This window comes from Neophocaena asiaeorientalis, unplaced genomic scaffold (genome assembly GCF_003031525.2).
Source record: "Neophocaena asiaeorientalis asiaeorientalis breed wild unplaced genomic scaffold, Neophocaena_asiaeorientalis_V1.1 scaffold70, whole genome shotgun sequence".
In the NCBI taxonomy this organism is placed as follows: Eukaryota; Metazoa; Chordata; class Mammalia; order Artiodactyla; family Phocoenidae; genus Neophocaena; species Neophocaena asiaeorientalis.
In genome coordinates this window covers 8,652,617-8,665,576 of record NW_020175410.1, presented here as the reverse complement: position 1 = coordinate 8,665,576, position 12,960 = coordinate 8,652,617, and the positions used below count along the sequence as shown (strand labels likewise).

Below are 12,960 nucleotides of genomic sequence, written 5' to 3'. Positions count from 1 at the left end.
CTATTTCATTCTATTCAAAGATCTGGTCATGATTCACTAAATTGAGTTTATTTCCAGTAAAGGGTTGAGACCTACAGTTTGGAAAACAGCTGTAGATCCAAGATTCAGTTTGTTTTTATTTTCTTTCCTGAGTGGGTTTTTTGTTTTGGTGAGGGTGGGTCAGATTCTGAGCAAAAATCAGACAGACGGAAATAACATTTCTATTAATGCTTTAATTCATTGGCCTTCAAACTGTTCTGGGAGTTCATCTGCGACATCAGTTGAAATGTCTTTCCTGGCTCCCCTCTTGCTTATCCTCTTAGATGCCTGTACCTCTCACCCATGATACGAATATCACAAACTTTCAAAGATAAAAAACCCAGATGAATGGAAAACAAGAGGGAGAATATTTGGGTAATCCTAATTGGTAGTCTGAAGGTAATGGATACACTTTAAAAGAGGACAAAATCATCTCCTTCATACAAATAAAAATCTGTCAGAGACTTATTAACTCATCAGTTAAGGAAGAAATTAGTAATATATTTATTACAACTGGTTCAAAAGAAAACTCAAAGTATCACCACACAATACAGTCAAATAAGGGAATGTTGAATTTATTAATTATTGCAAAACTGGTCACTGTCCCTAGGGTAGCATTATTGCATCCTGTGGATGGGGATTATTTGTATGCCTATCAATTTTCTGCAAGTTATCAACTGTCTCTACAGAGTTGTAACATAACCGAGTCAGATAAACAGAGGTGGAGATAACCAGGACAGACGTGCTAGCCGTAATAGCCACTAAATTCCGAAGCCTTTTACAGTTTTTCCTTATTCTGATTAGATTTAGGCTATTAAACGAGGTCTAAAACTTTGACACCTGAAAGCCAAATCCAGTTTGAAGAGGATTTATTCAGTCTGCAGAGTATTTTTAAAAATTTTTGAATTTGTTGCTATCATCTAAGAACTAGGTTTTTACATAATAGTTGGATTTCTAGTTTGTCTTGAAAAATCAGACTTGGTGACACTGGGCCCACATCCCTTCATGGAACAGTGGTTGGAGCTGCCAAAGGTACTTAAAAAAAATTTTTTTTTAAATCTTTATTTTGTAGAGTTACCATCTGATCCGGCAATCTCAGTCCTGGGCATATATCCAGAAAAGGTGAAAACTCTAATTAAAAAAGATACATGTACCCCAATGTTCATAGCAGCACAATTTATAATAGCCAAGGCATGGAAGCAACCTAAGTGAATGGATAAAGAAGATGTGGTACAATGGAGTATTACTCAGCCATAAAAAAGAATAAAATAATGCCATTTGCAGCAACATGGATGGACTTGGAGATTATCATACTAAAAGAAGTAAGTCAGAAAGAGAAAGCCAAATATCATATAATATTACTTACTTGTGAAATCTAAAAAAATGATACAAATGAACTTATTTACCAAACAGAAACAGACTCACAGACACAGAAAACAGTCATGGTTACCGAAGCGGGTAGGGGAGGGATAAATTAGGAGTTTGGGATACACACTACTATATGTAAAATAGATGGCAATAAGGACCTACTGTATAGCACAGGGAACTATATTCAATAATGGAAAAGATTCTGAAAATAATATATATATAAACTGAATCACTTTGCTATACACCTGAAAGTAACACAGCACACAGGAACATACAGTTCTTTTGATTGTAAATCAAGTATACGTCATTAAATTTTTTAAAAATATTTTTTATTGTAAAACAATATATGATATTTGATTTAGAAAAAAGCAAATACTACAAAAGAAACATAAATTAAATATAAACTAGTCATGCTTCCTGGTAACAACAACTATTAGGTTTGGTGTATATTTCTCCATATTTTTTTCCTAAGAATGTACAAAACTTACCTGCACATAGAAAATAGAAATTACCTTTATAATTAGAAAGCCTGCTAGTTTCATTTTGAAAAAGCAAATAAGTTGGAAAAAGTACTAGAAAGGATGAAATAGTATAAAACACATACTTCAGCTAAAATGTTCTCCAAGAGGCCTGGGTGACAGTGAAAGCAGGAGTTCTGAGTCCAAGGCCCGTGGTCCCACACACAGGCATCAAAGGGAGGGACCTTCAGACAGAGGCAGCCTTACATCTTCAATTTACATTCCCCAGAGGTTCCTAGATGCATTGGGACCATCTTGGGTGGTGGCCAGGAGTCAGTGGGAAGATGCCCTAACCGTAGCCTCAGCCTTGTCCTAATTTTTTTAGTGATGGTTATTTTTTTTTTTTTTACTTTGGCCATAACAGCAAATGCAAATCTGATTCCAGGCTTTCCCAGCTCAAAACCTTTCAAAGCTCTTTCACTGGTTCCTCATAAGCCTTGTTTTGGTGAAGGGCTCCTCCTCGTGGCTCCCTGGGCATCTCCCCCCTCCCTAGAGGTGCCATCTTTAGACCAAGCCTGCACTTTCCTTCACTCCTGTCTCAGACTGGGCTGGTTTCACTCTTAGTTATCTGCCTGGCATTTGAATTTACCGCCCTGGATTATACTGAAGAGGTCAGTTGTTTCTGCAGTTTTGAAATGTGAAACAATATAGTCGAGTTAACATTTTAGTCCTGGTACGACAGCCAAGTATGTTTTTGAAAAATTTGAAGAAATGGGGGTATACATATCCATTTAGTGATAATTAAAGGGGTGTATTTTCATAATATAATTTGAGATGTTGAGATCAGGATCTCAGTCCCTGAACTTCTATATTTTCAGTTTGAAATACCACTGATGTTTATAATTTCAGCTACCACTTACATGCTAACAGCTCCCAAATTCCAACTTATTCCTTTCATTGGAGCACTAGGTCCTATTTTTCCAACTGCATTTCACATATTACCATTTGGACCAGTCATTGTTTCCCTACATGTAAACTTGTCTGAAGTGGAGTTAATTTTTTTCTTCTCTTAAATTTCCTTTTCCAACTTTCCTTTTCTTATTCTTAATATCACTTTCTTTACTCCCTCAGGCTTGAAACTTCAGTCATCTTTTAGTAATTCCTTTCCATCAGTATTTTGCAGAGTTGGAAGTCACTAGGTCCTGTTTCACATTTCTGTACACCTCTTCTTTTTCATTCAAACTTCTCCCACCATAGTCCAGTCCCTTTTGCTACAACATTCTAACTTCATGGCTCCACTCTCTCAATCAGTCTCTCCAGCATTTTATTTTATTTTATTTTATTGAAATATAGTTGGTTTACAGTGTCATGTTAGTTTGAGATATACAGCATGGTGATTCAATTATATATATATATAATGTATATATATATTTTTTCTTTTTGATATTTTTTTTCTATTATAGGTTATTACAAGATATTGAGTATAGTTCCCGGTGCTATACAGTAGGTCCTTGTTGTTTATCTATTTTATATACAGTAGGGTATATATGTTAATCTCAAACTCCTAATTTATCCCTTCCTTCCTTTCCCCCTTGGTAACCATAAGTTTGTTTCCTATGTCTGTGGGTCTCTTTCTGTTTTGTATATAAGTTCATTTTTATCATTTTTTTCTGGATTCCACATGTAAGCAATATCATATGATATTTGTCTTTCTCTCTCTGGCTTATTTCACTTAGTATGGTAATCACTCGGTCCAGCCATGTTGTCTAGCCTATTGTCTTAAATTTAATCTTTCTGAAGCACTACTTTCCTCAAGATCCTAGACTAGAAAATAATATTAAATGAATCCTGGTAAGCCACTCTGGATATTCTAACATTTTCTTGACTTAGTAGCCCTTTTAATAATTTGTCTCTTCTTTTGTAGTCTTCATTTCTGTTGCTTACCTCCACGCTTCTACTGAGGTTACTCTCTCTGCTGTATCCTAAACACTCTCTGTTCATTGTTCCTGGTGATCCTTCTTACAGGAGAGGCCTTCCTTCTCTTCTTGGTTTATATCTGTGCCCATCAGATGAAGTTAAACTCAAGGCTACCTGTTTGTGAAGTGTAACAGGGCTCTTCTCATTCTCATTGAGCCTTCTGGAATGTTTTATACCGTTTAATGCTGTTTTGGGTAATATGATCTTGTCTTTCAAGATTAAAACTATCAAAAGTATGGGACCATTGTCTTTTTTGGTATCTCTCGGAAGAAATTAGGAAACTTGTTACCTAAATTTGTATTCCTTTTGTCTAACCATGCAATTCACAACCCACCACACAGAAGAAGAGGAGGATTAAACATGGTTCAGGATTTTAGTTTTTCAGCAGTATGGAATTTACATATTTATTGGATTTTGACACAATGTGAAGAAAAAATGTGTGTATGTATATTTTTTCTTATATAGTTAAGTGGCTGCTGTTTATCAGTCCCACATATACATTTCAGTCTATTTGACATATTTATATTGTCAAATAGTCTGTTGAAATTGAAAGAAGGTGATCAAATTGAGAAAACCAGGTTACCTTAATCCTTTTGTCATGGGTAATATCACTTAAAAGGTAAGTGTTAGAATAATAGGAAAAAATAAATATATCACTTGTGCTGCCCTCCTTCAGAGCAGTAGGATCTGTGCTGTGTAGCGATCAGGGTCGCTTTCTGTATGCAGTCTGCGTGCCATTAAAAGTGAAGACACTGTCCTTTTATTTTTCAGTTTTGTGTGAATGGATAGAGAAAGAAGTATCTTGCCTTGTATACAAGACTGCATTTGTAACACACACAAAGTCATTTAAGAGATTTGAGACAATTTTACGAATACTTGTGAACTACAACATTTTTATAACATCTAGAATATCATGCTAATAATGAATTTTTAAAATAGCTTTATTGGGGTATTATCAACATATGGTGAATTGCACATGTTGAAAGTGTACAATTTGATGAGTTTTGACATGTTTATATACCCTGAAACCATCACTGCAATCAAGATCATGAATATATTTATCACCCTCAAAAGTTTGCTTGTGATCCTTGGTAATTCCTCCCTCCCTGAACCTCCCATTCCCCAGGCAACCACTGATCTGCTTTCTGTCACTATACATTAGTTTGCATTTCCTAGAAGTGTTTGGTGGTCTGGCTTCTTTCACTTAGCTTGATTTTTTTGAGATTCATGCATGTCATAGCATATCTTAGGCCTTCATGCCTTTTTATTTCTGAATAGTATGATGGATATGCTATAGTTTGTCTGTCCTTTTTATCTGTTGTTGGACATTTGGATTTTTTCCAGTTTGGGGTTCTTACCAAAAAAGCTGTATAACATTTGTGTACAAGTGTGGACATATGCTTTCATTTTTCTTAGGTAAATACTTAGAAGGAGAAGGTCTGGGTCATATGGTAGGTGTATGTTTACATTTTTAAGAAACTGCCACAGTACTATATTATTACACCTACCACAGTGTATAAGAGTTCCAGTTGCTCCACATTTTTGTCAACAGTTGGCATGGCAAGCCTTTTAAATTGTTAATATTTTAATAGGTATATAGTGTTATCTCATTGAGCTTTTAATTTGCATTTGCCTATTGACTAATGATGTTGAGCATCCTTTCATGTGGCTCTTTGCCATTCACATATCTTTTTTTTTTTTTGCTTTGGCTGTACTGGGTCTTTGTTGCTGCGTGCGGGCTTTCTCTAGTTGTGGCAAGTGGGGGCTACTTTTTGTTGCGGTGCGCGGGCTTCTCATTGCGGTGGCTTCTCTTGTTGCAGAACACAGGCTCTAGGTGCATGGGCTCAGTAGTTGCAGCACGTGGGCTCTAGAGCATGTGGGCTCAGTAGTTGTGGCTCGCAGGCTCTAGAGCATGGGCTTAGTAGTTGTGGCACACAGGCTTAGTTTCCCCGCAGCACGTGGGATCTTCCTGGACCAGGGATCGAACCCATGTCCCCTGCATTGACAGGTGGACTCTTAATCACTGGATCACCAGGGAAGACCCACATATCTTCTTTAGGAGAATGTCTGTTAATAGCTTTTGTCCAGTTTTTATTGGTTTGTTTTCTCATGATTGAATTTTAAGAATTCTTTATATGTTCTAGACACATGTCCTGTATCAGATTTGTGATTTGCATGGATTTTCTCCCAATCTGTGTCTTGGGCAGTGAACTCTTCATCCCCCATCCATATAGAAGCAGTTCCAGGATTCCCATGTTTGGGGATTAGGAGGCATTCTGGGTTGGGTCCCAGCTTAGCCAGGCAAGAGTGTTGTTGCTGGCTGATAATGGATTTTTAAGAATAAATTTTGATATTTCACCCACTTATAACATGTAAAGTTTGCTTATTGTAGACAGTTTTTAACATACTGAAATTGTACCTAAGGAAATGAGGCTGGAACATGCTTGATAACTCCAGGCAGAAGAAGGCCACTGTCAAGGCCATGTAAGTCAGAAGCATGAGTGCTCATGTCTTCCCATATACTCAGCTGGGGGCAGCAGGACTGTTCCAGGCCTCCTCCACTTTTGGGATGGAGCTCCTAAATTCCTCTTAGGTTTACTCAGGATTGCCTCCAAAATGGGGTAGTTTCAGGTTGCTGTTTGTTCCCGTAAATATAAGTTGAGTGCTACATTTGCAGTGCCTGGTCAGTATCTGGCCTAAGCACTTAATAAATACTCATAAAATATAAAGTAAGTGAAAGTCTGGAACGTGGATATTGTGGAATTAGCAAATATCTTCAGAACACAGAGCTGAGCAAGGCTTGGGAAAGTAGGGATTTAGAAAGACAGAAATGGAATTAATGAAATGTATTTCACTAATGTTAGGAAATATTAAAGTCCAACACAAATGTCTTGTTAAGGGCTCCTTGTCTTTGGTGCTTTGTTGATGTAAAGCATTCAGTTTTGGTACCAAAAAGACTTGCTTTAAAATTCTAGCTCTGCTGTTTACTAGCCATATACATTTGCATCAATACTTAACCGACTTTACTTCAATTCTTTCACTTACACATTGTGAAGAGTTATGTGTACCTGGCGGGATGATTGTAAGATTATAGGAGATAGAGTCTATAAGGCATTTAGGTACAGTGCGTGACACATTGTAGGAGCTCAGCAAATGTTAGTGGGGTTTTAGTTACCCCCGTTCTCTTTCCCAGTTCTAGTCTTAGGTGGGGAAAGGAAATCTGGCTGCTGGAGTGGTGACCTAACCACTTTCTTGCTGTGGGAGGATCTTAGAATGCAGCTTTCTTGCTGTGGGAGGATCTTAGAATGGTATTGCCAGTCCCGCTGGGATAAATTTTTATACCACCTTGTGTGTGTTTTCAATGGTACAAAAAATATCACGGTATAAAGATAATTTGATTACAGATTTTAGTGTCTCAGGACATAGTCTTTTCATGCATGGAGTGATTACTGTAAAGCTATATGTATGGTTAGACTTACTTAGGTACCTAGTGGAATGAATCATGAATGTTAGCAGCAGTATAGATGGTGCAAGGGAATCCCAAGACTTGTATTGTAAAATTGGCACAGCGTTCCCATGGAAACACATCTGAGGTGACTATCGTAGAGGAAGGAGTTAAGGCAATGGTCAGGTTGGCAGAATAACAGGTGCGAGGGTGACTGGTAGTTTCATAACCATTTTAGAGCAGTTAGCAATGGATGTTTGTAGCAAACTAGTCTTTGCTGCCACTCTGAGTTCTTTTATACTGTCTCTACTACCTTTTTCCTATTCCTGACCTGTTTCTTCCGTGCGTGGATGTTTCTTGACTCTTGGAACCTAAGTTCTCTCTCCTTCTCGGATATGTTTGGAATTTTATAATGTTCTAAAGTGACAAACTGTAATATTATGCATTGCCACATAAGTCATACTGTTGGCAACCTGCTGCAGCCTATTTAAGACTGTATATTCTTTACGTTTGATTTTTTTTTAGGTCATGAAAAACTTAAATGCTTCACTTAATTATTTGAATCATAAGTTCTCTACAAAGTACTTGCATTCAAAAGGGATTCTGGCACTACAGCTGAGTTTGGTCTGGCTTTTATAACAACGTATCTAAACGTTGGGGGCTTGAGAATGACATCAGAACCGCTTTTGTGATTTCTGTGTTTGTTCCATTTCTGTCTTGTGGCCAGACATGAAAAGGTATTGGAAATTTGAGTCCTTCTATTAAAGGCTTTTCTTTTATATGTTAGAAAGGAGCCACTTTTTAAAGGGCCTCTCTCTGTGGCCACAAAGCTTCTTGTTCTAGCACTCTAATGGCATGTGACACAGTGAACCAAGCAAGCAACATGGCCACACCTACCTCCAACGAGGGTAGAAAACTGCACTTCTTACATGTCTCCTGATATAAGGTGGAGAGCCAGTGAATGGCCCTAATGAGTCTGTGGTCACTATATACTCAGTTCTCTCTCCCTGCGGTAGACAGAGTGACTCACCCCTCCCCAAGGGCGATAACCCAAATGGCCCCATTCAGTCACAGCATCGTGCTCTAAGTTCAGTATTTCTTCATCAGGTCCAGATGTGGCACCTCTTGTTGTAGAGACTTCATGAACTAAAAAGACCAGCAGTCTGTCCCTTCTGTCCCCTCTGGTAACTGGGAAAAATAACGGCCCAAACCACTGTCATCCAGAAAGGGGAGGAATGGGAGATACACAGCAGTCACCGAGTGGTAGCAATTCTGGAATCTCACTGAGCAGGCATTTTGGGGGATCCCCGCCTTGGATTGGAGAATGCTCATTAATTATGCCCAGATTCTGCTTCTCAGGAGAGCCCCACCCCCAGTCCCATGTTCTCCAGGCACTCCACGCAAAGTGTCTTCCTTTTCCAGTAACTTCCTTGGCTACCACTGAAGTAGGCACTGGAGAATAGACCCTCCTTGGGGGCTGAGCAGTTTTCTCTGGCAGCTTCCTGTCTGCAGCATTGTTGTAAACTTCCAATAGTCAAAGTCCTCCTTTAATTCAGACTTGTAGTTGTTTTGGCAGCACAGCTCTCCAAAAATTTTGTTGGCTTCTTACCTATTTGATTATAATCAGCTTCATGTATCTGTAGCCAGACCTACAATTTTTGCTAGCTGTAACTCTTAGATTTGCTACATTTCTCATCTCTTTCACCCTTAAATGTGCCCCCCCTTTATTTATTTGAAGGTATCTTTTCTCTACGAGGCTTCAGTTGGACACTGATCCCCTTGGTCTCTTTTTCCTGACCCATTGTAGCCTAAGAATTTACTGAGTGCCACATTCATCCAGGCTGAGGCTTTAGTATCAGGTGTGATGGATATATCCTTGATTTGATCCTTACCCAGATTGAATTTTAATCATCTGTTGTTCCTTCAAAGGCTTTCTCTGTTTTAGTTTTAACTGTTTGGGGTTGAGAAGTTAGTTGCTTCTTCCAGTCTTTTTAAGTCTTTGAGTTTGAACTTTATTGTCTTACATTCCTGCTTATAAACCAACCAGTTCTTTTCTGATCTCATTTCTTTCTTGCATGGGTTTCTCTTTATCTTAGTTATTTTTTTCATCTCATTCCTTGTCTTTTCATCTTTTCCTTTTGCTTTTCCATCTAACCTTGCTTTTTTTGGTTTTTTTGTTTTTGTTTTTGTTTTTACCAGTTTCATACAGGTCATGTCTCCTTGTACTCTCTTGAGGGTGCCAGACTATTTCCAGACTTTTCTTTTGGCTCCATCACTATATCCAGTAAGCTCAGCCTTTGAGGATTTCAGAGGTGATTCCTTTTCCTTTACTGAAATATTTTCTTTTTCACGTGGCTTGTGTTTTTCTTCTCCATTTTTTTTTCTTTTAAAAAGTGAAACCTGCTAGATGTGTTTTCTGTCAACAAATTGGCTCTTTTACCATCCACTCCGATCTACAACTCAGGGCAGGTTGACCTACACAAATCCTGGTGCAATTCTCAGTTTCTAGAAGCAACTTGCTCAGATAAAATCTTTACTTATCCTCCCTGCTTGATTTTCTGGTGGGTGGAATATATGAAACTGAAATGTGGGGCACTTGTTGCCACCAGGAACTTTTCTTTGCTGTCTCTCTTTTTTTTTTTTTTTTTTTTTTTTTTTGCGGTACGCGGGCCTCTCACCGTTGTGGCCTCTCCCGTTGCGGAGCACAGGCTCCGGACGCGCAGGCTCAGCGGCCATGGCTCACGGGCCCAGCCGCTCCGCGACATGTGGGATCTTCCCGGACCGGGGCACGAACCCGTGTCCCCTGCATCGGGACTCTCAACCACTGCGCCACCAGGGAAGCCCTCTTTGCTGTCTCTTATATTGCTTTACATACAGCAACTCAGAACGTGACATGTCCTCCCAAGTTTCCTTCAACTTCCTTCCCAGTTGTTTTCTAAGAGTTGTTGCCCTGCCTGAGTGTACAAAGATGGGAGGACACAGAGGAGAGAGGGTGTGTATGTGTGTGTGTGTTGGGGGTAGTGCACAATCTCACCAACGCAGATACTTACACTGATGGGAATTTACATTTGGCTACAATTTTACAATGAATATAGTCCTTGAGTGTCTGAATCAGATAACCAGCTCTAGAGGGTGTTTGTAGTGCCTTCTTTTCTTTTTTCAGGTGGCCTTAATTTCATGAGGCTTAAGGTAGTTATGGCATGACAAGAAACCTGGACCGGGTTTGGTTTTTTTTCCCCCTTTCCTCGGTCCAGTGTCCAATTTATGGCTAGTGAGGTCCTTCAAGATTCTGGTGTTATCTGTTGACTTTAGTTTTACTCGTAGAGATTTCTTGGGTTATTTCCTGCATGTTCAGAAATTGAGAGGATGAACACAGTATTTCAGACTGGAAGTCCATGCTTCTTAATTTCTGGTTTTGTCATCTGACACCTAGAGAGGGCTTGTGTTCTTAAGTTTGGGAATAGAATTCCTAAAAGTAATTATTGTGATATCTTTATATTTGGCTTTTAAAATTTATTTGGCTGCATTGGGTCTCAGTTGCAGCAACGTGAGATCTTTCAATGCAGCGAGGGCTCTTTGTTCTCTCCAATTGTGATGTGCAGGCTCCAGAGCACATGGACTCAGTAGTTGCGGCACGCAGGCTCTCTAGCTGTTGGTGCACGGACTCTAGAGCATGTGAGCTCAGTAGTTGCGGTGTACAGGCTTAATTGCCCTGCAGCATGTGGGATCTTAGTTCCCTGACTAGGGATCGAACCCATGTCCCCTGCATTGGAGGGCGGATTCTTAACCACTGGACCACCAGGGAAGTCCCTGTATTTGGCTTTTTACTAAGAAGGGTAAGAGTTTTATGGTTTCGTCTGAATTTGTTATTATATAGTGTTTCTATTTCAGGTAACAGAGAAGCAGCAATGTTTCACTTCTTCAGAAAGCCTCCGGAATCTAAAAAGCCCTTGGTACCAGAGAGAGAAGCAGATGGATTTGTCCTTTTAGGTGAGTCTTTTTAGGAAACAATATCATAATTAGATGAATTATTTTTCCTTTAAAAGGTTACTTGAAAAGTATATGATTGATTTTTAAACATTTTCCTATTAATTCCAGAGTTAGTTTATGTATGTGAAATCTATAAAAATATAGGTCATCAATCACTTAAAATATTGTCATCAAGTCAGACTCTTCTTATACAGTATGTTGGTTTGGATGTGTCCTTCAAATTCAGTTTGTAAAATCATCCTATTTTTTCTATCCAATAAGCTAGTCAACCTTTTTAATTATGAAAAAGCAGAAGTCTTGATGAATCCTTGATAAATTCAATTTCTGTTTTATAAATAACACCAAGCCTTGCTTCTTAAATTAGCATCAAAAATTAAATCAGGCGGGCTTCCCTGGTGGCGCAGTGGTTGGGAGTCCGCCTGCCGATGCAGGGGACACGGGTTCGTGCCCCGATCCGGGAAGATCCCACATGCCGCGGAGCGGCTGGGCCCGTGAGCCATGGCCGCTGAGCCTGCGCGTCTGGAGCCTGTGCTCCGCAACGGGAGAGGCCACAACAATGAGAGGCCCGCGTACCGCAAAAAAAAAAAAAATTAAATCAGGCATCCAATAAATAGTTGCTGAACGAGGTACATTTATTTCTTTTATTGAAGTATAGTTTACAATATTGTAATAACTTTCAGGTGTACAGCATGGTGATTCAATATTTTTGTAGTCTATACTCCATTCAAAGTTATTACAAGATAATGGCTATAATTCCCTGTGCTGTACAGTATGTCCTTATTGCTTATCTTTTTTATATATAGTAGTTTGTATCTCTTAATCCCATACCCCTAATTTGCCTCTTCCCTTCTCTCTCATTTTTGGTAACCACTAGTTTGTTTTCAGTATCTGTGAGTCTGTTTCTGTTTTGCATATACATTCATTTGTATTACTTTTTAGATTCCACATGTAAGTGATGTACAGTATTTGTTTTTCTCTGTCTGCCTTATTTCACTAAGCATAATATTTACTCTCCAGGTCCGTATATGTTGCAAATAGCAGAATTTCATTCTTTTTTATGGCTGAGTAATAGTCGTGTGTGTGTGTGTGTGTGTGTGTATGTATATATATATGTGTGTGTATTTATATATTTCATGTTCTTAGTCGAGTCGTCTGTTAATGGCACTTGGGTTGTTTCTGTGTCTTGGCTATTTAAATAGTGCTGCTATGAGCTCTGGGGTGCATGTATCTTTTTGAATTAGTGTTTTCATTTTTTTCTGTATATATAACCAGGAGTGGGATTGCTGGATCATATGATAGTTCTATTTTTAGTTTTTGGGGGAACCTCCATACTGTTTTCCATAGTGGCTACACCAATTTACATTCCCAGCAACAGTGTTGAAGTACACTTTTAAATCTAAACATGTTAAATAGTGTCTCCTAAATGTTAAGACTAGTTTATCTTCTATTACAAAATTAATACCTGCTAGTTATTAAAATTTTAGTGGGCTTCCCTGGTGGCACAGTGGTTGAGAGTCCGCCTGCCGATGCAGGGGACACGGGTGGTTCGTGCCCCGGTCCGGGAGGATCCCACACGCCGTGGAGTGGCTGGGCCCGTGAGCCATGGCCGCTGAGCCTGCGTGTCCGGAGCCTATGCTCCGTAACGGGAGAGGCCACAACAGTGAGAGGCCCACGTACCACAAAAAAAAAAAAAAAAAAAGTTTT

The 12,960-nt window shown here is 39.1% G+C and overlaps 1 protein-coding gene across 3 annotated transcripts in view; it reads left to right on the top strand.

Moving 5' to 3' along the window:
• UMAD1 (UBAP1-MVB12-associated (UMA) domain containing 1) overlaps positions 1 to 12,960 on the top strand; it is a 232,207-nt gene that overhangs the window by 14,509 nt on the left and 204,738 nt on the right. For all 3 annotated transcript variants that reach the window (XM_024766978.1, XM_024766977.1, XM_024766979.1), the window contains exon 2: positions 11,158 to 11,256. In XM_024766978.1, coding sequence (XP_024622746.1) covers positions 11,175 to 11,256 — 82 coding nt within the window. In that variant the 5' untranslated portion in view covers positions 11,158 to 11,174. The remainder of the gene's footprint in view (positions 1 to 11,157; positions 11,257 to 12,960) is intronic.